At 35.0% G+C, this 26,302-nt stretch overlaps 1 protein-coding gene across 1 annotated transcript in view; it reads left to right on the forward strand.

The window, feature by feature from the left end:
• Nucleotides 1-26,302, forward strand: part of LOC105218092 (uncharacterized) — a 225,402-nt gene that overhangs the window by 3,276 nt on the left and 195,824 nt on the right. Inside the window, exon 2 of the mRNA XM_054232407.1 lies at nucleotides 1,228-1,642. Coding sequence (XP_054088382.1) covers nucleotides 1,549-1,642 — 94 coding nt within the window. The 5' untranslated portion in view covers nucleotides 1,228-1,548. The remainder of the gene's footprint in view (nucleotides 1-1,227; nucleotides 1,643-26,302) is intronic.

A 26,302-nucleotide genomic window follows, 5' to 3' on the forward strand; every position in this document is an offset into this window, starting at 1 on the left:
CAAATGATGTAATATGATCTGATGGGTCATTGTCCGATCAGTACCCATATGGGATAGATATTTCCCCTATATAATCTTTCAAAGTAGCCAAAATGATGGAAGGGTTATAATATCTCTATAGCGTGGCTTAAGTTGAAACTCCTTCACTCTCACCTTTTCGCCATTTCAAGGAAAGTAGCTAGTAGTGTAATTAGTCTTCTTAAATGATTTGTGCTGAGCTCAGGGCTTGAGTTAAGATATCTAAAAAGAGTATCCTATAGTAAAAGTGGTATGCTGAAATGTATTATGAGAAGTAATGTCGATGAGATATATAATATCCTATGTTACCTGGCAGAACTATTCTCCAGTTGAGAACTTTCTCAAGGGAACAAAACTCCTCACGACAAACCATTCGTCGAATCATAGGATCTTTAAGGCTTTGCTGATATTATTATTTCACAAATAACAAAAAAAAAGTATATACAGATGAAAAATAACTTTGCAATTTACGAAGAATTTCAATTCCTCACATTCTTGTTGCTAATGTAAAAGTAATGAAGTGGAACACATTTGTTCTGTAATTAAGATTAGCTCGTGAATTGTGTGTATTTTTTGCTCAATAATCTTGCATTCTTCGATACTAATTGCATTTCAATAACACTCATGGCATTTAGCGATAAAAAAGAAACAGCTTCACTCTGGCGTACAAAGAAGCAATCTTCTACAAGTAGCAATACCTACATTTGGACCCATGTATGTGCATTTCAAATATTTAGAAATGCAAGTGATTGATGGCAGCCTGCACATTTTTTCATTACTTAATGGAAAATTGTGTAAGAACTGAGTGTTTTGAAAGCTAATAAAATGCACAAATGATTTGGTAAAATGCTCTGAATTTCAATTGAAATGATGCTACTCCGTATTATTTTATCGTTCTGGAATACATAAAATAAATTATTTCGGATATGAAAACATATAAGAGTTCTACTTTAATTTTTGACAACCGTTTGAAAATGTTTTGGTTTAAAAATCTGCAAATATGCCAAATTGAGAAATTATTTAATTTATTTGCAATCGCGGTTTTTGAACTCAACAAGGTATCCAACTCATCCAAAAGCTAAGACAACTAACATAAAATCAAAATTTAAATTTTCAAAATAATCTTGAGTTATATATATTTAGATTACTGGGGTTCCATTAAAGTTATCGAAAGGTTCATATAAAATTTATATATGATTTGATTTCTAGTGAATATTGTTATAACATAAAAAACAAAATTTTGAAAATACACTGAAAAAAATCTCTTTGCAAAAAATTATAAAATATTTTAAACAAATACATGAAAAAGTGAATAATGTGAAATAATTTATAAATTATGTGTGGTATTTAAAAAAAAAAAAATTCAAAGAAATATATAAAAAAGTGCATGTGTCAAATTAATTAAAATACCGAAAATTCTTTCAAAAATATCTACTAAATAGTAAAAGTGAAGGAAAATTGTGTTTCTGGTGTAGTAATGTTAAAACTTATATTCAAACTCAACAATAAGCTTCAGCTAACATCAAAAGGATGGCGTTCCAAATGCTGAAATCCGCACTTGATGGTAGCGTGCACCATCATCATCATCATGGTCAACATAGTAATGGAGTTGTTCTATTAAAATGTGAGTACGTTATATGAGGGATATATGTAAATATTATAAAACTCTATATTAGTGATCCAAAAAGTGTAGAAATATAGAAAGTCCAAAATTAAATTTAAATTTAAAATTTTCTTATTAATAGAGGTTTTAATAAAGGTGAAACACCTTTAAACGAGCGAATAGGTAATTGCCTAGTATACTAAGCTTATTTATCAGCTACTTATAATATATAAATGTAAGTACGAAATATTTTTTTTCGTTTTCTTGCTTCTTTTCGCTGCTTTAAGCTAGTAAAAATACATAATTAACATAAACAATCATCAATTCGCCACAAGTTGAAGTGCGGCGAATCGAACAAGCAACTGGTATAAATTCAAGTATACTAGGATAATCAAATAGAGATTGCCATTTGTATGAGTTAGTCACAAACTCACACATTATCGAATACCTCTGAAGTTATTTTTACAACAAATTGTTATCGAAAGAACAGCACAGTTCTAATATAGCGAGCAGAGAAGCGGCGAAACGAAGACGACTATGGTTGGTTTCATCACTTAGTGATTTCAATTCAAAGGGTGGATGGTTGCTTGTGCTTTTAAGAGTACAAATAATATATTATAGATAACTAACTACCGGTAATGGTTTAACGGAACAAAAGTGTCAGAAATAATTGAGGCAAATGGCATCGACATAAGTGGTCTGATTACTGTACAAAACATACTGCGTCATGTAAATTGTATACTTTTTGATCTACTTTAAAACTCTTTAGAAGAGCAACATGAAAGTACAGAGAGTGAACCAGTGTATGTAGAATCAGTTTATAGAGGAAATATAATTTCTTGCTGCTCTGCGCTTCATAACAGTATAAGTACGCCCCTAAAATGTCATTAACGGTTACTTATTGTATGTATCTTTAGTGACCACTACCAAATGTATACCACCACACAAATCACCACAATGTCCACCATTCACACCTTTATTTTAACAACAACAACAGCAAACCCGCCACTGCATAAATCTCACAAGCGTATCACCGCTTGGGCATTCATTTCGCATTAATTGTCAATTTGACATTTTGCATACGAAAACCGCAACCACAAACAGCGACAAAGCTAGCCAAACATCCGCGCTGTTGGCACACAGTTAATCAAAACGCTCGGGCGCTCTTCAAACTAGACGTGTTTTATTAGGTGAATGAGTCAGCGAAGCACAAAAGCGCTTACATATACATATGTCTACTCACCTATATACATATACACAATATGCTGACTTTCTAAACACACCCATAGATTTGTTGTTGATATGTATGGGATACACCTGAAGCATCACAGCAACCTGCACCCCATCAAAGTCTCGCAAAAATTGTCTAATTGTGAGTCATGCCGACTGTTGTTGGCACACCAGTTGAGTTTTTACTTTTTGGTCGGTAATTCATTTTCATTTTGGCTTTAGCCACTCGAACTGGTTGCTGTTGTTGTTGTTTTATTTTTGGCAATGGTCATGTCGACAAGTGTGTTGAGCTCATTCGAACACCTCCAATGTCTAGCACTGTTTTTTTATTCAATCATTTGCATTTACATATATTTTTTGTTCTTAAATTATTTGTTATTATTGTCTGCTTTTGTAGACTTCCATCAAACGAGTTCCCATCCAAAAATAGCATTTTTTTGCAAATACATATTTATAATTTATTTATGCTGACTGTCCATCCATCAAAAATTATTGCGTTTTTCGTTTCGATTTCGTTGCCGAAAATAGTTAGTTGGGTTAGATTCGATTGTTTCTTTGTATGCTTTTGAACTGAAATTTAGCAAATCAGCAATGTGTTTAATGTACTGTTACATCCAAAAATAACGTGTACATTAGCTTGATATATTTATTATTATTATATTGACAGCTAGCAGTAAATTTTTTTATTGTATAGTTCGCTAACAAAATTAATTTGAAATGAAATGTTGGTGATTTTGAAAACCATTTCATTTGCATAGCAAAAAGAAACGTTTAATAGTTGCTTCCTAAAATATTGAAACTAGTTTTTGCAAATGTTAATCATAACATAGACAAAGGTGTGATCATACGGAAAGTCTTTTATAGTTTGAATTAAAAGTTTTGGTTTAACATAGGTCAAGGTAGGTTATATATAAATCAATGACTAAATTTTTTGAACTTTAGTTTCTACTACTATTTTTAGGTGTTCATAATGATTTCTACTTTGAGAGATGCTCCTCTCACTATGGACAGATATCATACTTTCCTCTCCTTCTCTCAGTATTCAATGCGTTGGTTGGCTCAGTCGATTTGTTGGTACAACAGTCTGGGGACTCTAATACACATATTAAAGAAAAATATATTTTAAACTGTAGTAACTAAAGGATTTCAACTTACTGATATCATTGTTTTCTTAACCTTTATCCGTAGCAGAAAATGAGAGGCTGGAATATTAAATGAGAATCTGGGATATCTTAAATTTCTCAAAGTCCCAGAGCTGTCGAATGTTATGCACTATAAAATTATGAATAAAAAAGTAAGGAAAGGCTAAGTTCGGGTACAATCGAACATTTTATACTCTCGCAATTTATTGAAGAAATTTTATTAAGATAACACCCAAATTTACCTATAAATTCGGCACAAAGTTTAATAGAATATCGAAAATCGTCCTATATAGTGTATGAGGGCTGAGGTAATTCCTGAACCGATTTCATTCATTTTCACCAGCTAGGTACACTATATCCAAAACTATACACTCACTTAATTTCGCAAAGATATAGTATCTCACATATTAACCAATACATATATGTAGATTAAAGCCCACCGTATTTTTGAAAAACCTATATTTAGGTACGTGGGAGCTAGGAGATGTTATTATCCGATTTTAATAATTTTTGGAACAGAGACACACTTTTAGAAGGAAACAATTTCCTCTGAATTACATTAAATTATCTAAGATATTTACCAATATTTTCGGTTAAAATTTACCCTTAGGCGCTGAGTTCAACATGTCCGATATGTTCCGAATTTCATTGAAATCTGTCAAGTAGTTCCTGAGATATGGTTTTTGTCCCATAAGTGGGCGATGCCACGCCCATTTTTCATTTTGTAAAAAAATCTGAGTGCAGCTACCTTCTGCTATTTCTTCTGTAAAATTTAGTGTTTCTGACGTTTCTCGTTAGTGTGTTAACCCACTTTTAGTCATTTTCAACCTAACCTTTGTATGGGAGGTGGGCGTGGTTATTATCCGATTTCTTTCATTTTTGGACTGTATAAGGAAACGGCTAAAAGAAACGACTGAAGAAAGTTTGGTTTATATAGCTTTATTGGTTTGCGAGTTAAAAACAAAAAACCTATTTGAGGGCGGGGTCACGTTCACTTTTCCAAAAAAAATACATTCAAATGTGCCCCTGCCCTAATACGATCCTATGTTACAAATTTTTCATAACTTTATTTATGGCTTAGTTATGACACTTTATACGTTTTTGGTTTTCGCCATTTTGTGGGCGTGGCAATGGTCCGATTTTGCCCATTTTCGAAAGCTACCTCCTCAGGGTGCCAAGGAATACGTGTTCCAAGTTTCGTTAAGATATCTCAATTTTTACTCAAGTTATCCGTTGCACGGACAGACGGACGGACGGACAGACAGACAGACATTCGGATTTTGACTCGCCCTGATCATTTTGATATACATAACCCTATATCTAACTCGTTTAGTTTTATGACTTACAAACAACCGTTAGGTGAACAAAACTATAATACTCTCTTAGCAACTTTTGTTGCGAGAGTATAAAAATTTATATATGTAATTCATATATAATTAGGTATGTATATATATTATGTATGTATGTGTGTGGCACTATTCAATTTTGAGCTAAATATCATATCACAGTACCAACTACTTGACCGATTTGGACCGAATTTGATTCGAATATTCTCATAACCCCTTTAACATATAATTATGTAGTTACGGAACAGGTTATAAAGTATTATAACTTTCAAATAGTATCACTTGAGGCTCCAATAGCAAATTTTACCATACACCATAATAGATGACTAATTTGATATTTGAGATAACGGAACAAAACTTAAGACATGTAGAATCACAATAAGTGGAAGCTTCCTTGAGAAGATACGTGAAAAGAGGAGATTTTTTCTTCACAAGTACTGCCAGTTTCTTTGAATTACTGGTAGAGTTAGTTCGATTGGCTACTCTCCAAAGATTGGTGAATTAAAGACAGCTATTATATAAAGCAAAAATTTCTAGACCTTTAATCTAAAATGACTCAGAACCAAATTAATCAACACAATTATAAAGATTTCATAATTACTAATAGACTTATTGATACATATGTACGTCTTTTTGTGTGTATATAGTCCCACATATGAAGTGTTTATACATATATGAAATCCCAACACTGTCAATCTTACAACTACCAACAAATTCAGCAAAATAAAGTAAAACCAAATAAAATCGAAAAAAATCTAAAAATATATAAATCTGGAAACAAAAAAATTGTGGGTGTACTAAATGACAGAAACGCAACAACAATTAAATGGATGAAATCATTAAAATTTGATTCTATTCAAGCAAAAGAACACACACAAATTGAGAGACAGAATCTAAATAAAACTTCTACATTTGTATTGTAACTTCACCGGTGCTGAAACAGCATGTGAATCAATCGACCTAGACCATAGACAATAAAATGTATGTGGCACGAATGTATATGAGTATACACGAACATGCGTTTACATGTGTATATAAATATATCCAAAAGCACTAAATCATTAGCTCAAATTGAATTAAAATTATTTCAAGTACGAATACGTTGAGTCTGCGTAAAAATAAATAGCCGAATATTTACGAGTATATTAAAGCAACAAACAAAAAGCATTTGTGATTAAATTATGTGGAAAAAGGGCGCAGTTCAAAAACGCACCGAAATTAATTAAAGCCGCGGCGGCGGCAGCCATTTGGACCGTGAGGGCTATTTGTGATTACACTGGATGAGACGTTGTAAGTTAAATAAATAAATAAACACATAAACAATGGCAGCAAGCACAATACAAAGAAGAAAACAATACTGAGTAAGCACAGACTAAAATGGTGTGACTGGCGGGTGGCTAACATAGAACTAACCTCACCCAATGATTGAAATTTGTTAATGCCCAGCGGTGAAATAATTTTTGAGTATTGAGTAAGTTTAGTTTACAATTAGAGAATCCTAACTAAAGCCGAACTAAAAGTAGTCAGAAAAGCAAAAGTACTATAGTAATACTATCTAGAAATGTGACTTTAGAATGATGTTATAAGGGGTGAAATACTTATACCTGAACAACGTTTACAAATTGTTCAACTTTATTACGAAAATTCACGATCTGTAAAGAAATGTTTCGCGCGCTTCGCTCAATAACATAATAGCCTACTGAGTTTACTACTCGGAACACCATCACCCATCTTGAGACTCAGTATTCATTATTGGATAATATTCGACCGAATAGACCACAGCCAGCACGCAGGGAAGATATAGCTGAGAGTTTACACGAAGTCCGTGGATGATTCGGCGGCGTCCTCAGCAACTCAGACTGACATATGGAACGACTTGGCGCATTTTACTTCTAGATCTTAAATTGAAAACATACAAAATTCTCTTCGCTCTATGGGCTTTTGAAAAGTTCCAAGAATATCCGACGTTTTCGAGCCAAATACTGTTCAGCGATGAGGTCCATTTCTGCCTCAATGGGTATGTAAACAAACAAAATTTGGGACGAAGATGATATTTGAAATTGAAGCTTTTGATCTCGACAACATTTGTTTTCAACAAGACAACGACAATTCCCACACACCGCATTAAACAATGGAGTTATTGAGAGAACACTTCGGTGGACATATAATCTCACCTTTTGGCCCGCCGTTTTTGTGGGGATAGATGTGGGGATAAGTCTAGAGTCTATGCCCTTATCTCCCTCTTCGATTCAGGCCTTAGAATAACATATCACAAGCGTCATTCCCTAGTTACCAGTCAAGAGATGGAGCATCTTTCGAATGATAATACACATTCCCCATTAATTTTGAATTTTCTGTGGTTTTTCTTAAAAAATTACGGAACCTCGAAACGTATGAACGATGTGAAAAAGTGCTCGATTTGCAAAGCTCACATTACATAACTTTATCTATAAATTCTTCAAGTATAAATTTCTTAATCATTTTACTTTAAATGTACATTTGAGTTACGAAGAAGATAGAAATTTACATTTAATATTACCTTTTTAATACATTTTTAATGTGATTAACTTATAAATGGAAAAAAATAGGAAACGCCGAATCCTTTAAAATTAATTGGTCCAACTAGTTTAACCTAGATGAATAAATATGATCCTTTGACTGAATAACGATAACGACCTTAGCATGATCTCAATGCTTCAGTGATCATTCATCATATTTATGGTATGTCTGAACAAAGCTGAACTCTGACTGGGGTTTAGTTTATACGATTACGATTAAGATCACAAACTTCGGTTTCAAATTTTCAATCAAATGTTTGTCGAGATCAATGGAACCATCTTTCTCTTTGATATAGATAGTTATAGGAGCTATCGTGATAACAGTTCTTGATGGTTTAAAAAAGAAATATACTCTTTAGTTACGACGAAGTGAGAGTTCTGGAGATGGCATGTCAGTTCTTCTATTGATGGGGATTTTGTTCATTTCATGGTTTGAAATGGCATCCAATAAATTTCTGTCATTTGCAATAGGAATTGAATCTGAAAACTTTAAAATAAAGGTTGGTAATATTGAATTAAATGGTTATGTCAATTTAACGAGGTATTCTCCTGCATCGAATTCTACTCACTAACTGAACTGGCGAATTGAAGACGAGTACCATGTGTTTACCACAATCTAATGGAAGTTTATTTCTTTGTGACCACTGACTAAGGGCATACTACTAGCATTTATACTGAATGGAGCTAAAGCGTGACACTCACCAACCGAACAATCAAATGGCGAATACCAATTGTACAATATTATTGTGGGCAGTGGGCACAGCACGCTCGATTATGAACTTCATAAAAATTGTAATACATTTATAACGACGCAGCAGCACCAATGGCTTTTATACTTCCACAAAAAGATTTGTTTTGCAGCGACATTCATACAAATGCGTGCTTACTCCATCCCTTTTGAGATTTTTAATCACTTATTTGCACAATTATAATTCGACCCTGCAACAACAACTCAAGTACTTATGTATGTGTTTGCTATTGTTAAGTAATTGAGAAATTTTATGATTTAAGTGTTTGCCGCGTGTGCATTAATTTAACTCATTTAAACTTTAATAAACTTGATTTGAAAACCTATTTCGCGCACACACCCACTTCGGCTGGGACACTTTGGCGCGAGCTATGACCCTTCCACAATGCAACGCTGACATCATTGACAGCTTGAAAATGCTTTTCATTGCAGTTGTGGCAGAGTGAAAAAATTCAGATCTGCAACTCCACATAGACAACATTCAAATGATCAATGAACTTAATGGCTGCCAAAGGCATTCATCAACTCGCCGTGCTGACATTTTCTCCAATTATTGGCTGCGTTTAAAGCGTTAAAGGGCGAGTTTTTCAAACTAATGCGCCTAGCACTAGCTTATTTCCATTTCATTATTATTACTATTACTAGTACTATTTTCTTTTTGTGGTCTTAATTTGTGGCCATTCATTGCACAATCACCCACACTTCCCCATCCACATTCCTTCCATGTTTGCTCCAAATGGCATTTGAGATTGCACTTGGCTGGTAATCATTGCGTGCAGAAGTGATCCACTTAAATTATCATTAATCAATGTCAGCGTGTAAATTTAAAAGAAATAGTTAGCAGGTTCAAGTAATGCAACATAACACACATGCAAGTACTTATGCACATGCCACATGTGGAAGTGAACTTATTTTTAGAGTTATTTAGCAAATGAAGCAGATTATTTAGTTAATGAAGAGAAAGAGGTAATTAGTAATAGCATGAAGAGAAATTTCCAATGTTCACCAAACTGAATACTTAGAACGACAACTCTAAATGTTTGTCAAGAAACAGTTTACACATTGAAAACAAATACACCTTTTCACTTTCCGCAGCAAAATTTATTAATTTCTACTTCAGTTCAACATTGTTTTTGAATCAGTCTGGATGGTTACATATCGTATTTAAAGAGAATTGATGCAAAAAAAAAACTACGAACGCAATGCAAAAACAAACCAGGAACATAAAAAACAAAAATCATTTAATTTTGTTAGTGTCAAGAAACACTTTACACACTTCGATTTTTTACTTGTTAAGCACGTGTTATACAGTTAACCGTACTTTACCGTTACCTATTCTTCGTAAAGGTATTTACAATGAATTTGTCATTAGTTGGTGATTCTTTTTTGCTTTTTTTCATATCTGAAATACCCAATATTGTCTCTTTAATATGCCGTGCAAAGTGTTTAGTTTGAAGAGGTCCAACTATATTGTATAATGGCTACACTTCAAAAAACTTCGAGTTAGAGAGACTTCGACTTATAGAAGTTCAAGTTATGGAAGGAAATTTGTGTGAAATTTGATTCCTAAACGCTATTGCCCATACGAAAGTTCGAGTTATGGAGATCTTCGAGTTATAGAAGTTCGAGTTATGGAAGTTCCACTGTATTTCCAATATTGGAGCTTTGGTGCTCATGTTCTATCTAATTCTAAACTTTATAAGGCCTCATATTCCATAAAACTTCAAAAACGTTTATGAACTCTTTCTGTGTATCCTCAATTCGGTACAGAGCTAAGCAATAATAATAGTCCTTTTCGCACAGAATTTAATAGATCAATTAACAGTTCAATTAAATTACCAAACAAAATAAAAATTTAATTTTTCTAAATTAATTTTTAATTTTAATCGAAAACAAATCAAGTTGAAAATGCAATGCAACTCTGCGGGTTTCATACTGTAAATTTGGGTGTATTTATTGAGAAAATAGCAGTATTGCAACTCTATGGTAGATGTCGCTGAATAATGTGGTTGTGGTTAACAATTAGCTGATGAAACTTACCAACTTCTTATGTATGAACAGCAAAAACAAAAATATATAACAGCTAATCGTTAATCGAGTAGCCGGCAGTGCGAATGGCAAAAACTGGTTTCGCAATTATAATCCTAATGTAATAGATTAATTTGGCTGTGGAAAAGAACTAAGGCATTGTCTTAACTATAAGATACATTTTACACTATCTTCCGACATTAAGAAGAAAAACTGCTGTGTTTCGATCAGGAAACGAAATTTAAAAAGGCGAATAATACATGATTAAAAGAAAGCTCTTTATTGGACCAAATTTTTTTGAACAAAACGATACAATAGATGGAAATCAATCTAGAGATGTTGACTCATTATGTCTGATGGTGAAAAAAGTATAAATCAAACTTTTCGGTTCCTTAATTGACAAGTGATTGACTCTCGGTGAATTTTTTGGAAGTTATTATATTGATTATGACGAAATACTATTTTTTGGGCAGATAAATGTTTACATGCCGACCTAAAATACGGTGAACACAGTATTTAGTGAAGCTATGTAAATATTTCTTTTAAAATGAGTAGATGTTATTAATTTAAACCGATTCAAAGGGCTCAAATCTACGAAATATTCGTCATAATTATCGAACCTCGTTATTTGAAATAGGGAAGAGCTTAGTTGTCCATTTTTTCAACAATTTAAATATCCTATAAAATACAATATTTGAGAAACTTATACAATAATTCTGCTGGAATGTTAATAGTTTCCATCCATCACTCACATGTTGCTAGATTTTTATGTAGTTAGCTCTTCTGTCATAACAATTTAACTTTTTGCAGCCATATTTTCAACGTACAACCTATAAAACTACAAAAAAGCATACTTTTTATATTTAACCAATTTTCCCGCACTAAAAAAATTGCAATATGATTTCAATTTTTTATACATGAAATTTCCGCCAAAACTTCGGTTGCAGTCATGCATGATTAATGGGCATTTTTATTATAGTGCACGTGGTTTTTTGCTTGTTGTACTGTCGACAATTAAAAATTCACACGATTTCATACAAACATACAAAATATAAATCATTTCTGAAACCAATTCGGACAAATTACCGGAATTATTGGTTTTAACTCTTCCTTTCGCTCTAGCTATCACATATGAATGTATGTGAAAGTAAGTACATATTCATATGTGTTTCTGCATGTCTATTCGCATTGCATTTCATGAATCTCTCCTATATATCAAATTTTTATCTATTCACCATCAATATCATGTACACCAGCGTCGTTGTCAAACTTGTTTGCAATAAATTTTTACAATAGACAAATTTGACAGGCGTCGCGCTTGTCAACGTACAATCTTCCTTTTCTCGGTTTTTCAACGAAATCAGCAATAAAAAATTTGGCAAATCAACATATCTCACTATCTCTGAGTGTTTGTGTGTGTGTGTTGCCATATATTTTCTTTTTCAGAATTCGACCGGTACTCCTCCTGCAGCTGTGGTGAAACCACACAATGTCAACGGCATGAGGAGAATCGACAATTGTCAACAACATTTTGACAAACACCGTTTCGCTGTAGCTAGGGCAATAGACGTCAGGGCACAAACGGAAAACGAAAACTGCAATTCCTCATATGGATATATAGATGTAGATACATATGTATGACCGCGGTGAATTGCTGACACCATTAATTTCGACAAATTTCGAGCAGCGCAGCCAAAGCGCAACAAATCTCACACCAACACAGAGACCAACTAACTTTTCAGGGGCGAGCGGACGCTAAATATATACCATATACTGTACTCACGTGAGTCACCGAGTTGCTGCGCAAAATATTGCCTTAGCGCAGTTGTTGTTTGGTCTCGCCTGGTATTGGCTTTGGTTGAACGAATTCGATGCCAATGTAGTCCGTTGTCCACTCCGTTCATGGGTAAAACATGTTGCCACATTTGAATTTGTGCATATAGTACAACAACAACAACTTGAGACTTAAATACAATTTGTTCGTTGCCTGCTGAGATTTTTGTTACTTTTTTGTTTCTATTTTGTTTTTGGTCAAAACAAATTTTTCGCCTGCGCATACGGATTTGCTAACGAATATAGCAAAATCAAGAGCAACTTTTAGCATTGATCAATTAGCTGTGTCGTTTGCAAATTAATAGATAAACAGCTCACTTTTATGTGATGCTTTATGTTGTAGTTTATATTCGTATTTGATGGCGAATATATTGAATTTTTTCAGTCCTTGGTCGCCTTTGGAAGCATTTTCGGGATATCAAACATTTGGTGGTTACATTTTTCATTTCAAATTCAATAATGAAATAAAAGAACATTGGGGATTGCAAACGGATTGCTCTTAATTTTCGGAGAACTTTGTCAAGTAAAGGTCATAGATCTTCGAATTACTTATGCCGCCAAATACTCTTTTCCGCCTATAGTTGTGTAAGACCTACCGTTATGGTACTGAAGCTTGGCTTGTCCATTTCATATAGTGTTTCCGGTTTGACAGAAAATTATTTTCTTTCTTAACTGCAACCTTCTTTAAAACGAATTTCTTTCACTTCAACTCCTTACTAAGTTTCCGAAACATTTTCTGGATCTAATTAAGTACCGAAAGTTACAAGGCTTGTAACACATGGTTTTTTATTCCGTTCGAATATGCGTTTTTAGATCGCCACGATCGCTGGTTTAATATGCCCAGTATTAAAAAGAACTGGGCGAGGGAAATTAAAGACTATTTTCATATACGATTAAAGCACGCTTATTTTTGTAATATGCTTCCGAAAAGGCGAATAACACAATAATGTAGATATACTTAATTTAAATCTAAATATATTTTTGTAGCCCAGATTAATAGATTATTTGTCGATATACCATCATGCTTGGTCCAATCTGCTTGATTATCTTACTCAGGCTAAGAAGGCTCATCTGCATTGAGCTTAAATTGCAATTGAACATATAGAATTCCTTAAGTGCCGCCCATGATTGATTGTTTGTTAAAAGAAAGGAAAGGTAGAGGTGTCTATGTCGTCGAATAACACATACAGCTCATCATTCCATCGTCTGTGGTATTCGCCATTGCCGATGTTCAAAGGACCACAAATCCTTCGCAAAACCTTTCTCTCGAAAACTGCTAATGTCGTCTCATCGGTTGTCGTTATCGTCCACGCTTCTGCAACATAAAGTAGGACGGGAATGATGTGAGACTTGTAGGATTTGATTTGCACAAATACTAATAATATTATTATTTCATAAAGGTCCACCATTTATGCATGCGGATTGATAAAATTGATCTTATCGGAATTAATATGTATATATTATTTTTTTTTTAATAGCTCTTCTAGTTTATACCAGCGTTTATATATTTTCGTTGGCCACTAATTGGATTCTATTAAAGTTTCATATAAGTGGAAATATTATATTGTGATTTATAACAAGTAAGGAAGGGCTAAGTTTGGGTGTCACCGAACATTTTATACTCTCGCAATTTATTTATTTAATTTAATTAATATAACAAACAATTTGACTCACATATTCGGCATATATATGGTATAAAGTCCACTGAAAGTTGGAAACCCTAATATTAGGTATATGGAAGTTAGGTGAAGTTATGACCCGCATTTTAGGCACGGAGACATATTTTTAGAAGAAAGATATTCCCTCTGAATTTTTTCTAAATATCCGAGAGACTTACCTATATATTTTAGTAGTTTTCAACATAACCTTTGTATTGTAGGAGGGCGTGGTTATAATCCGATTTCCTTAATTTTTGGACTATATAAGGTAGTACCTAAAAGCAGCGACTCTAGAAAGATTCCTATATAGATATAGCTTTAGTAGTTTACGAGATATGTACAAAAAACTTAGTAGACGGCGAGGCCATGCCTACTTCCTCAAAAAAATTACATACATCATAGTGTGATTCTTCTTACCAAATTTTACTTAAATAGCTTAATTTATGCCAGTAGTGTACAGCTACTGGCGTACGCCGATGATATCGATATCATTGGAAACAACACCCGCGCCGTTAGTTCTACTTTTTCCAGACTGGATAAGGAAGCGAAGCGTATGGGTCTGGTGGTGAATGAGGACAAGACGAAATATCTTCTGTCATCAAACAAACAGTCAGTGCATTCGCGTCTTGGCTCCCACGTCACTGTTGACAGTCATAACTTTGAAGTTGTAGATAATTTCGTCTAACTGGGAACCAGCATTAACAGCAATAACAATGTCAGCCTGGAAATCCAACGCTAAATCACTCTTGCCAACAGGTGCTACTATGGACTAAGTAGGCAATTGAAAAGTAAAGTCCTCTCTCGACGAACAAAAACCAAACTCTACAAGTCCCTCATCATTCCCGTCCTACTTTATGGTGCAGAAGCGTGGACGATGTCAACATCCGATGAGACGGCACTTGGAGTTTTCGAGATAAAGGTTTTGCGGAAGATTTATGGCGAATAAAAAAACAGCGGCTACGCTGGCTAGGTCATGTTGTTGGAATGGATGAAAGTGCTCCAGCTCTGAAAGTTTTCGATGCAGTACTCGCTGGTGGAAGCCCAGGAAGAGGGAGACCTCCACTCCGATGGAAGGACCAGGTGGAGAGGGACCTGGCTTCGCTTGGTATAACCAATTGGCGCCAAACTGCCAGAAGGAGGGATACGTGGCGCGCTGTTTTGGACTCGGCTATAACCGCGTAAGCGGTGTCTACGCCAGTCAAGAAGAAGAAGAAGCTTAATTTATGGCTTAGTTATAGTTCTTTATATGTTTTCGGTTATTGTCATTTTGTGGGCGTGGTAGTGGTCCGATTACGTCCATCTTCGAACTTAACTTTCTTATGGTGCCCAGAAATACGTATTCAAAGTTTCATAAAGATATCTTAATTTTTACTTAAGCCACAGCTTGCACGGACGGGCGGACAGACAGACATCCGGATTTGAACTTTACTCATCACCCTGATCATTTTGATAAATATAACCTTATATCTAATTCGTTTAGTTTTGGAACTTACGAACAACCGTTATGTGAACAAAACTATAATACGCTCTTGGCAACTTTTGTTGCGAAAGTATAAAAAATAACGAAGAGATATGAACCCCTGTCGACTAGTCTTATAAACTACATTGCGTATTCTACAGCCGTGTGGTGGATCTGAACAACCTTTTTTATAGGCAACATGTTGCGCTTGGTAACAAAAACAATTATATTTGCCATTTTATATTTAATTTGTATTTGCTATCTACTACATTAGCCAAATCCACATTCACATTCAACACTCTCAGAGCCAACAGTTCACAAACCACTCGCATAGGTACAAATTAATTTGCTATAAATGTCAATTATTTGCAATCTCCGATAATTTATCCCCAGTGAATAATTACTCACGCGCAGTGATTTATGTGCGCGACATAATTAAATGATTTAATTAACCGTTTCATATGCAAACTAAGCGGCATGTTGCACCCATGCTTGTTGTGGCATGTACGACATTTATGTACTTTGCATATCAGATGCATTGCAACACCTAAAACAGAAAAAAACAACAACAAAAAATACACAAATTTCAGTTGCGAAACGCTACACATTAGCCATATCAGGGACATCATAAATGCCAGCTAACGGTAAAAAACAAAGCAACAAATACAAATTCGTAGTTAAAGCAAAAACAAAAGTGAAACACAACTTTTTTGTGTAGTTTGGCATTTTGGGGTTTACAATGCAACAGATTTGACCAAACAACGGTGGCAAGTTGGTATTTATGCAAAAATTCCCACGTACTCTTTTTCAAATTTGCGCGGTTTTTGCGCACAAAAATTGTGTTTTTTGTTGTTGTTATTTTTGTTTTTTGTCTTTTTTGTTTCCACCTTTGTTTTATATTAATTTATTTCTTTTGTAGTTAATTAAAAATTCAGCAAAACACATTTTATATAATCGCGCAACACGCTCCAGCGGACAAAACGAACACATGTTGCCATTTCTGTAGGTTTATATATATGTATGTATGTAACGGCGGTAAACAGTGGGAGTAGCAGCAAAAGCGGCGAGCAACAAAGTGGCTTAAACTCATATATTACAACAACAAACTTACACATGTAAATGTGTAGTGGCTGACTGGCGAATACCGTCGCACTCCCACTGTGCGCGCCCATTAATGTTGCGCCTGCGCAGAAATTATGCAAATTCAATTCGACGCGTCAATGATTTTCGATATCAACACATCAATTTTCATTTGCAAAACGTGTAAACTAAATTGACTGGTGTTTTTGGTGCTGTGTAACGCTGCTATGCCATGCTATGCCATGTTGCACTATGCTACCCACAGTAGACATAGGTCGCGCTGTGAACTTAATTAATGTCACTCATACGTGCTGTCGTACTGATTGCGTATGGGTATGAGCCCTGTAATGGTCGTTTGGCGCGCAATATGTTTTCCTTTTTTATGTGCCACCATTAGTGGCAACTCCTTTTAAGTGCCAGTTGACACTTTCACTCGCATTTGCCATTCGCTTTTATGCTACATTTGTGTATTTTCGCTTTTATGTCTCCTTTTTTTCTATTTGTTTGTTGGGTTGGCTGTAAAGGGTCCGACTACCGGAAAATTTGCACCGCCAAAACGGTGACAGTTCACGAATTTCATGTACGACATGGCCGATAGTTAGGCGAGTGGTCAGCAAAGGCCAAACGAGGCCAAGTTGTTGACACAAAAATAGTCAACAGTCAAAAGGAGACAAAATAGGCGGCTTAAAGGCGGTTGTGACTAAATGGGGTGCCGAAATGAGAATTCACATGCAAAATTGAAAAGAGAAGGTTTGAAGCAACCATTGTATATGCTATATGCAGCAACAAAAACAATAAAACATGCAACACTCAGTCGTTTATGAAAGTAATGGTATGAGTATTCAAAAGACAACCAAAACAAAAGCAATACTAAGCGCTTCGCTTTTACTAGTCATAAATTTTAGAAAAAATAATCGCACCTTTTCACCTTTATTAAAAAAATAATAATAATCGCAGTCAGATATATTTTCGCATCATTGCGAATTAATAAGCAACAAGTATTATCATCATTTGTGATTGTCGAAATTAATAAAACTGTAATTTTCACCAATATTTCATCGCAAAGAAACGTCTAACGCAACCCGTTTGCTTGCTGCTTTCTTGGAGATACCGGCCAAAGTAAGTAATCGTTTGAACAATTCATACTGAAAGTCAAAATATCTGCGAGAAATTGTCAGCACATCATTAATTAATTGAATGACAAGCGCGGCAACAGCAGCACGACAGCGCACAGCGTGACAGCGACAATGGTAATGTGCGTAGATAACTGCTTGCAACGCTGTTATGTTAGGTTACGACGCACGCTGCGCTACGGAAAACTTGTTTCACGCATGCGCCGCATACAAATGTTACTAGTTTTTCAAGTGGATTATTGAAGGTGTTAATTCGTAGTCATGCACTTATATATGTATGTATTTATGAAGAGTTTGAGAAGCATATTTTTATTAAAAATGTTAGTAATTTTTAACTCTGCTTAACTAAGTAAAATTCAATAAATTCGCACTGAGAACTTCAGAGTTTATTATTTCATTCCTTTGCCTTCAATATACCATACAATTAACTAATTGACTAATCAGTCAATTTATTAACAAGTTTATGGTTAAATACCTATACAATTCTGTCAAGTGTGTTCAATTAGATGGGAAAAGCGTCTAACTATATTCCGGATTATCATAACATTCCACAACGAAACAATTTTTACAAGAGTGTCAAACGCTAATTATTTATATACGTTTGAACACCAAAACCTGATATCGTGTATATCTCATTTAGGAGAACAAACTCTCAGAAATGGAAAAAGTTGGATGACTTCATTCAAGCCTTTCGCCAAATTAGTTTAATACATTAAGAATTGAAAAACCAGTTTTCAACCTTCGCACTGTAGGTCAACTCGATTAACGATCATATTTGTTATTGCTGTTCATAAGAAGTTGGTAAGATTCATCAGCTAATTGCTATTATATCGATATCCACAAACATTATTCCAACAGCGACATCTACAGTAGAGTTTCATTACTGCAATTTTATCAATAAATGCAGTCAAATTTACAGGGTGGATGTTTATCGATTAAGTATTTGCAGGTTGCCAGAGGTAAATATATTGCCTCTTTATCGGCCTCCAACTGCAGTGTGGTGCCCAATCTGGCTAGCTCATCTGCCACACAGTTCTCAGGGATGTCGCTATGTCCAGGGGCCCATTGCAGGTGTATCGTGAAATATGACGTCATGGTCAATAATAAATCCAATCATTCTTTCACTATCTTAGAAGATATTGTATGAGACTTTAATGATTTTAAAGCCGCTTGACTGTCCGAGAATATGAACGAGAAGGCTTTCTTTAGCCGGAAAGCGACTCTGGTATCTAGTTTTTCTGAGAATAACCCACCTCCAACTCGTTTGTCTAGTTTTGACCCGTCTGTGTAGATACTTATCACTGAATCTTTGTCTACTTTTCCCATATCCCACTGCTCTCTAGAGGGGAATGATATATGTATGTAGTTCAGATTTTAGATTCATTTCTATAGGATTGCGAAAATTCGTCCTATTCTATATTCTCGTCCTAGAAGATTCTCTCAGTCTAAGTGCCGATTACGCAGCCTGCTGCTTACAAAATATGTCTATAGGCAGTAAGTACAGAATAACATCTAATGCCTGGCTCGGCGTTGTTCTGAGAGCTCCACTGATACAAATACATGCCGCTCTTTGTAGACTCCCCATGCTCTTTACTGCGTACTCCTTGTCGATTATTGGCCACCAGACCAATACACCGTATGTCATAATCGGCCTTACCACAGCTGTGTAGAGCCAATGCGATACGCGTGGTGTTAGTCCCCATTTTGGTCCGACCATCCTTTTACAGGTGTATAAGGCCAAAGCCGCCTTTCTTACCCTGGCTTTTAAGTTTGGTTTCCATGATAGCTTCCTATCTAAAATTAGTGCCAGGTAGCTTGCTTTCTCACTTATTGTTAGTGATGTGTCATTTATTGAAGGTGGTGTGAACTCTGGAATCTTATGTTTCCTAGTAAACAGCACGGTCTCAGTTTTACTTGCGTTTAGGCTTAATCCACAGGATTTAACCCATCGATTTAACTCATTTAACCTTGTTTGCATAAGGTCCGCGAGGATACTTGGGAATTTTCCTCTAATTGAAACTGAATTGGGGGATAGCACGCCTGCTTGGATTGGGGAAATATGTTCATTACTTTCATGTAATGCAACTTATTTAAATATTAGTTTGCGGATTGTTGTTGTAATGGAATATATAATAAACCCATAAATGGAGACATAGTATTAGTTCATAAAACTAAAACTTATAGTTCTGAAATGGTAAACAAATCAAATTTATATGCATTCGCCGATAATTCGCAAGTTAGTCCCGATTAGAGAGAACTTTTTGTATTTCATGCATAAATGGAACACTTTCCACTATCTATTGGATCATTACATCTTGAAATGGCAACCATGTATCAAAATTTTCGTATCTCCCAAATAAAAAGAATTCATTTTTATTAATTGAGACAAAGATATATTGATATACATACTTGACTCAGTTTAGCTTCCTCAACAGTTTGGTGTATTGAAGGTCGTAATCTTGAAATGATATGTGACAATATGTGGATACATATTGCTATCACATAAAAGCTGAAAATATTTGTAAAAAGGACATCAACACTGAAATATTGTATCTTCAAATTTTGGGGTTATGACCCTCTCCTTGAAAGGAATTCCTTTGTATGCACTCATATTAATGTGGCAGTTTGAGTGGTACTTCTTCTTATAGTATTTCACGGTGCCCCCAATTCCAATCGCAAATATTTCAACTCACACTAATTACAAAAACACATATTTACTTTTGTACTCGCGTTTGTACACACACACATACTCTCTTGCTATTTGCATAGCGTCCACATAATTAAAACACTTGAACAAACATACTTTGCATGCAATTTAAAATGTGAAAAAGCGGACGGCGCAAATATTCGTTGCATTGGCCAAAATGCCGTTCAAGATCTCCTCCACGCCGCCATTTGTGCATTTGGCAATCGTGACAACGCTGACACCGTTGTTTATTCCCATGCTACCTATGTATATGTGTGTGTAGCTATTTTAGTTTGCCGCCACTGATGTTGCTTGTTTTAGATACTGAAATATTTTGCGTTTTCGTGTTGCACATGTGTCACTGACAGAAATAGCAACACACCACACCGACTGTAGCTAAAAATTATAGCAAAAACAATAAAACAAATATAAACAACATTTGAAGTCAATGAATACTTACGTACATACATCCATGGTATGCATTATGGCTGTCCTTAAATTTAGAACGCAAATTTGTAGATCAAATTGTCATCACACTCATTATTATGGCAACTAGAGCGAACATAGCAACCGTCGGACAACCGTATACTAAAATTTGCATTAAGCATGTCAGTCGCCTGAACTGTTCAAGTTGTCTGTTACCAGTTGCCAAATGAATTGATCTCCCAAATAATCGTTGTTCTTTTAATTCGTTGTGAAGACGATATTCAAATAATATATATGAAGTAAACACTTACTTTTTGTTCCGAAATATTTTTTTAATATATAATAGTTTAATTGAAGTACTGATTGATAGATAAATTTCGAATATATAAAGTTGTTTCAAGTATACCTAGTTCTGTAAAGTAGTCACGACGGATCCTTACTTAATAGGTGTGAAAGACTCTTACTTAGTATCGATTTAATTGAAGAATTCATATCTTTAAGGATTCCTGGAGATTAAAGTAGAATAAGATTAAGCAAAAATTATCGTATAATTCATCCGTCTCGAAGGAACAGTAAATTAAAGTCTGTAATCTGCTTATTTGAGTATCACCCTAATGTACATACATTACAATCCAAGTCTAATTACCCCCATGTCAGATTGATATATATAATATATCTATGTAAAAAGTCTTATATAGATATGTGCATGTGTATATCTACATATTTTATTATATTTATCGGTTTGTCTTCGAAATATAAAGGCTGGATTTCAAAATAGGACACATAAAAACTATCAACATATCTCAGGAAATTTAAAGTATAGCTTCATCTAATAGTGTATTCTCGCAATATACCTTTCAGGGGCTGTTGGAAAGAAAGTGAGGTTAGAAAACATTTTAAAATAATGTTGATAATTCTCATCTGATTTTAATGCCTACTAGGTAAAGTGGATGTCAGATGACGCACCTAAGCCTTTAGAAGGCCCATTGTGAATCCACCGGAACTCAAATCCCCTTACGCTAGAATGTCCTCTTTGAACCACTCTGTGGCTTTTATGAAGTTGAGCAACTCAACCAGTTTGATGTTCGCAACCTCCGAGATATCGTCGAGATATCACATTAAAGATGTACCACAGTCTCTTCTCTCAGTCTCTATTTCTTGGCAGCTCCTACAGTGGTCATTGTTTAGTAACCCCAGTCTGTCGGCGTGTCTTCCTATGAGACAATGATCAGTTAACACTCCAACTAGAGTTCTTATGTCCTTCCTTTGAAATTTCAGTAGCCGGCACGTACGGCCTTTATTCCAATCAGGCCATGTTCTCCTGCTGGTTGAGCAAGTCACAGATTCTTTCCACCGGGCTTCGCCCCAGTCTACAAGTGGCCAACGGCATGCTTATATACCCTTTAATGGGATCCAATTGTAAAGTTGTGCCCAATCTGGCTGGTTCGTCTGCTTCACAGTTACCCGGAATATCACTGTGTCCAGGAACCTATTGCAAGTTTATCGTATAGTAAGAAGTCAGTTCCATTAATAGCTCATGGCATTCTTTTACTATCTTAGAGAAAATCCTTAGGGTCTTAAGTGATTTTAAAGCCGCTTGGCTGTCTGTAAAAATTTAAATATTTCTCGTCGTAAGCACCCTCTTTGGCTTTCTTTTATTGCAGTAATCTCAGCCTGAAAGACGCTGCAGTGATCTGGTAGTCGGAAGGTGATTCTGGTATCTAATTTTTACGAAAAGACACCACCTCCAACTCGTTTATCTAATTTAGATCCGTCCGTATATAATATGCTTATTATTATCTTATAATGCTTACTAACTAGAATATATCTCTATCTTAGAAGTGAACAGGTCAGCATGAACCTTTTAATTTAAATACTATAAGGAGTAGTGCCTTTACGATAGAAAGAGGATCGTCATCCAATCACCACATTAAACTAATATTTAACTACTGATACTAGCTAAAATCACAAATTCATTATAATCTATTATGCGTTGGGTATAAAAATGTCAACAATAGAAAAATGCCACAATAATAAAAAAATAGTGTTGCCAGCAATTGTGTTGTCCACTATCACTTCGTTTCGTTTTAATTGCAATGCAGAAATTTAAATCTGTAACAACAAACAACAACTAACGAAGCATTCACATGCGCAATCGAAAGTAGCGAGCAGCAGTTGCAAGACGAACGTGATGCTGCTAACTCGCAGTGTAGCAATTGTCGGTCGTGAAGCTCTAAAATCTTTCGCAATGAAATGAAAAACGACGAGTTATCGCGCCATAAAGTGTGCTTCATACGAGTGAGACGTGAGTTAAAAAACGAGTAAAACCAACGGACAAGTAACCAACGAGTAGCAAATAGTGAATGTCAGCTGGCAACTCCCAACTACTGTTAACATAACTAACAAGCAAACGAACATTCAAATAACTGCCGGCAATCACACACACACACCCACACCTAGATACCGAAATGTGAGCGCGAGTGGAAATATAAACAAAAATTTCGTACGAAATTAAAGTGACAAATGTCGACATTACGTTTAGTAGAAGCGACTAAACAAACCAGTCGATGACAACATTGCAACAATAACACTAGAGTACACTATGGCATGTTGCATTTTATTTAAACAGAGTGCGAAATTAGTCAAAGGCAAGTGTGGCATTAATTTTAATTAAGCTTCTGGTCTAGGATATATACATTTTCTTGAAGTAAATTGACACTTACGAGTTTCAAAAATGATATTCAGGGTTGCAATGGGAGTGAAGAATCAATTAAAAATTTAAATTAATTTTCAAGATTTGGATTAAAAGGTGTTTGTAATATTGATGTGCACAGCGATATTGAGAGTGAAACTAAATTTTTGTGGACTCTGTTTAAACTAACCAAAAACTATTAGGCCTCCTATTAGTTTCATTATTACCAGCAGCCAACGGAAATTTTGACCTAGGAGTGCGGTATATAATATATAAGATATTATCTATATTCGATTAAAGAATAGCTTTAATATACTAGACTTCCAAATTGAAGGAGGAGACTTGGCTTATCATTTAGCAAAGGCATCGACCATATTATCTTAATGAAAGAGTTAGATCTACGTAACCTGAGTTATGCCAGGTTCTTATTCAGTCAAGGACAGTCAACTTGCAACTTTCCCTAAAGTTATAATAAAATAATTTTTGAACTAAAGGCTATACTTTTGTTTTACATAAAACTACTTTAGTCAATACTCCACACGTCTTTTAATATATCGATATATAATCGACTAAACGATTTAGGTCCGTTCCAAAAGTTCATGTTAGTCGATTCAAGTGCTTTTTCATTTCGTCTTTCCAATGCAGTTTGCCAGGAGAGTACTTATTTTCTTCGTTACCACCATTGTAAACGTTCGAATTAACCAGAGTATTCGTTGTGTTTCGATTTACTTTATAATTTAACGGCTCAAATGGCTCATCGTTCGATCTCAAAAGATAACAAGAAACAAGTAAGGAAAGGCTAAGTTCAAGTGCAACCGAACATTTTATACTCTCGCAATTTATTGAAGAAACTTACAAACATACAAAATTTGCCCATAAATTCGCCATAAATAAACACTATTAGAAAAAAACAATTTCCTATGAATTACATTAAATTATCTGAGAAATTTACCTAAATTTTCGGTTAAAATTTACCCTTAGGCGCTGAGTTCAACATGTTCGATATCTGGTGCCTTGGAAAGTTATAGTCCGTTTTCGACAATTTTTGTGTAAAGTTTTATTCCGCTATCTTCATTGGTTCCTTATGTTTACATTATAAAGTGAAGGAATCAGATGGAATTCAAAATTGAGTTATAAGGAATGTAGTCGTGGTTGTGAACCGATTTCGCCCATTTTTTGTCCGTGTTATCAGGGTGTCAAGAAAATATTATATACCGAATTTCTTTCGAATCGGTCGAGAAGTTCCTGAGATATGGTTTTTGACCCATAAGTGGGCGAAGACACGCCCATTTTCCATTTTGTAAAAGAATCTGAGTACAACTCTCTTCTGCTATTTCTTCTGCAAAATTTAGTGTTTCTGACGTTTTTCGTTAGTTAGTTAACCCACTTTTAGTAATTTTCAACCTAACCTTTGTATGAAAGTTGGGCGTGGTTATTAGCCGATTTCAACTATTTTCATGGTGTGTGGTGGGGTATGTAAGAGAACCGACTGCAGAAAGTTTGGTTTATATAGCTTTATTAGTTTGCGAGTTAAATACAAATAACCGATTTGTGGGTGGGGCCACGCCCACTTCCCCAAAAAAATTACATCCAAATATGCCCCCTCCTAGTACGATCCTTTATTCCAAATTTTACTTTTATAACTTCATTTATGGCTTAGTTATGACACTTTATGTTTTTTGGTTTTCGCCATTTTGTGGGCGTGGCAATGGTCCGATTCCGCCCATTTTCGAACTTAACCTTCTTATGGAGCCAAGGAATATTTGTGCCAAGTTTCGTCAAGATATCTTAATTTTTACTCAAGTTACAGCTTGCACAGACGGACAGACATCCGGATTTCAAACCTACTCGTCACCCTGATCACTTTGGTATATTTGACTCTATATCTAACTCTTTTAGTTTTAGGTGTTACAAACAACCGTTATGTGAACAAAACTATAATACTCTCGTAGCAACTTTTGTTGCGAGAGTATAAAAACGTTAACTTCGGCTATAGTGAACCGATCTGAACAATTTTTTCGGAGATTAAATTATTTCTATGAGCAATAACTCACACCAAATTTCGTGAAGATATGTAGTAAAATGCGGAAGTTTTCCATACAAGCCATTGATTCCGATCGTTCAGTTTGTATGGCAGCTATATGATATAGTGGTCCGATATCGGCAGTTCCGACAAATGAGCAGCTTCTTGAAGCGAAAATAACATCTGCAAAATTTCAAAACGATATCTTAAAAACTGAAGGAGTAGTTCGTAAATATACAGACAGACGGACGGGCAGACAGACGGACATGGCTAAATCGACTCAGTTCAACATACTGATCATTTATATATGTATATACTTTATAGGGCCTCCGACGCTTCCTTCTGGGTGTTACAAACTTCGTGACAAACTTAATATACCCTGTTCAGGGTATAATTACCGCTGCATTGAAAATTTATAACACTTCTACAAACTCTTGATATCGGTTGTTGCCATTGTGCAGACCTCTACTTAGTAAGTGTAGGTTTGGTACAGTAAGTTGGTAGATAAAAACTTTATTTTTTGATAGTTTAATCTTTATAAAAACAACAATAATAATGATTAACATTCACATCACCACTTTCTAATTGTATTGCTGGAAAAAAATATTTTCTATTTGACTCCAGAAACATAATTTTTAT

This window comes from Zeugodacus cucurbitae, chromosome 5 (assembly GCF_028554725.1).
Source record: "Zeugodacus cucurbitae isolate PBARC_wt_2022May chromosome 5, idZeuCucr1.2, whole genome shotgun sequence".
Taxonomy (NCBI): Eukaryota; Metazoa; Arthropoda; class Insecta; order Diptera; family Tephritidae; genus Zeugodacus; species Zeugodacus cucurbitae.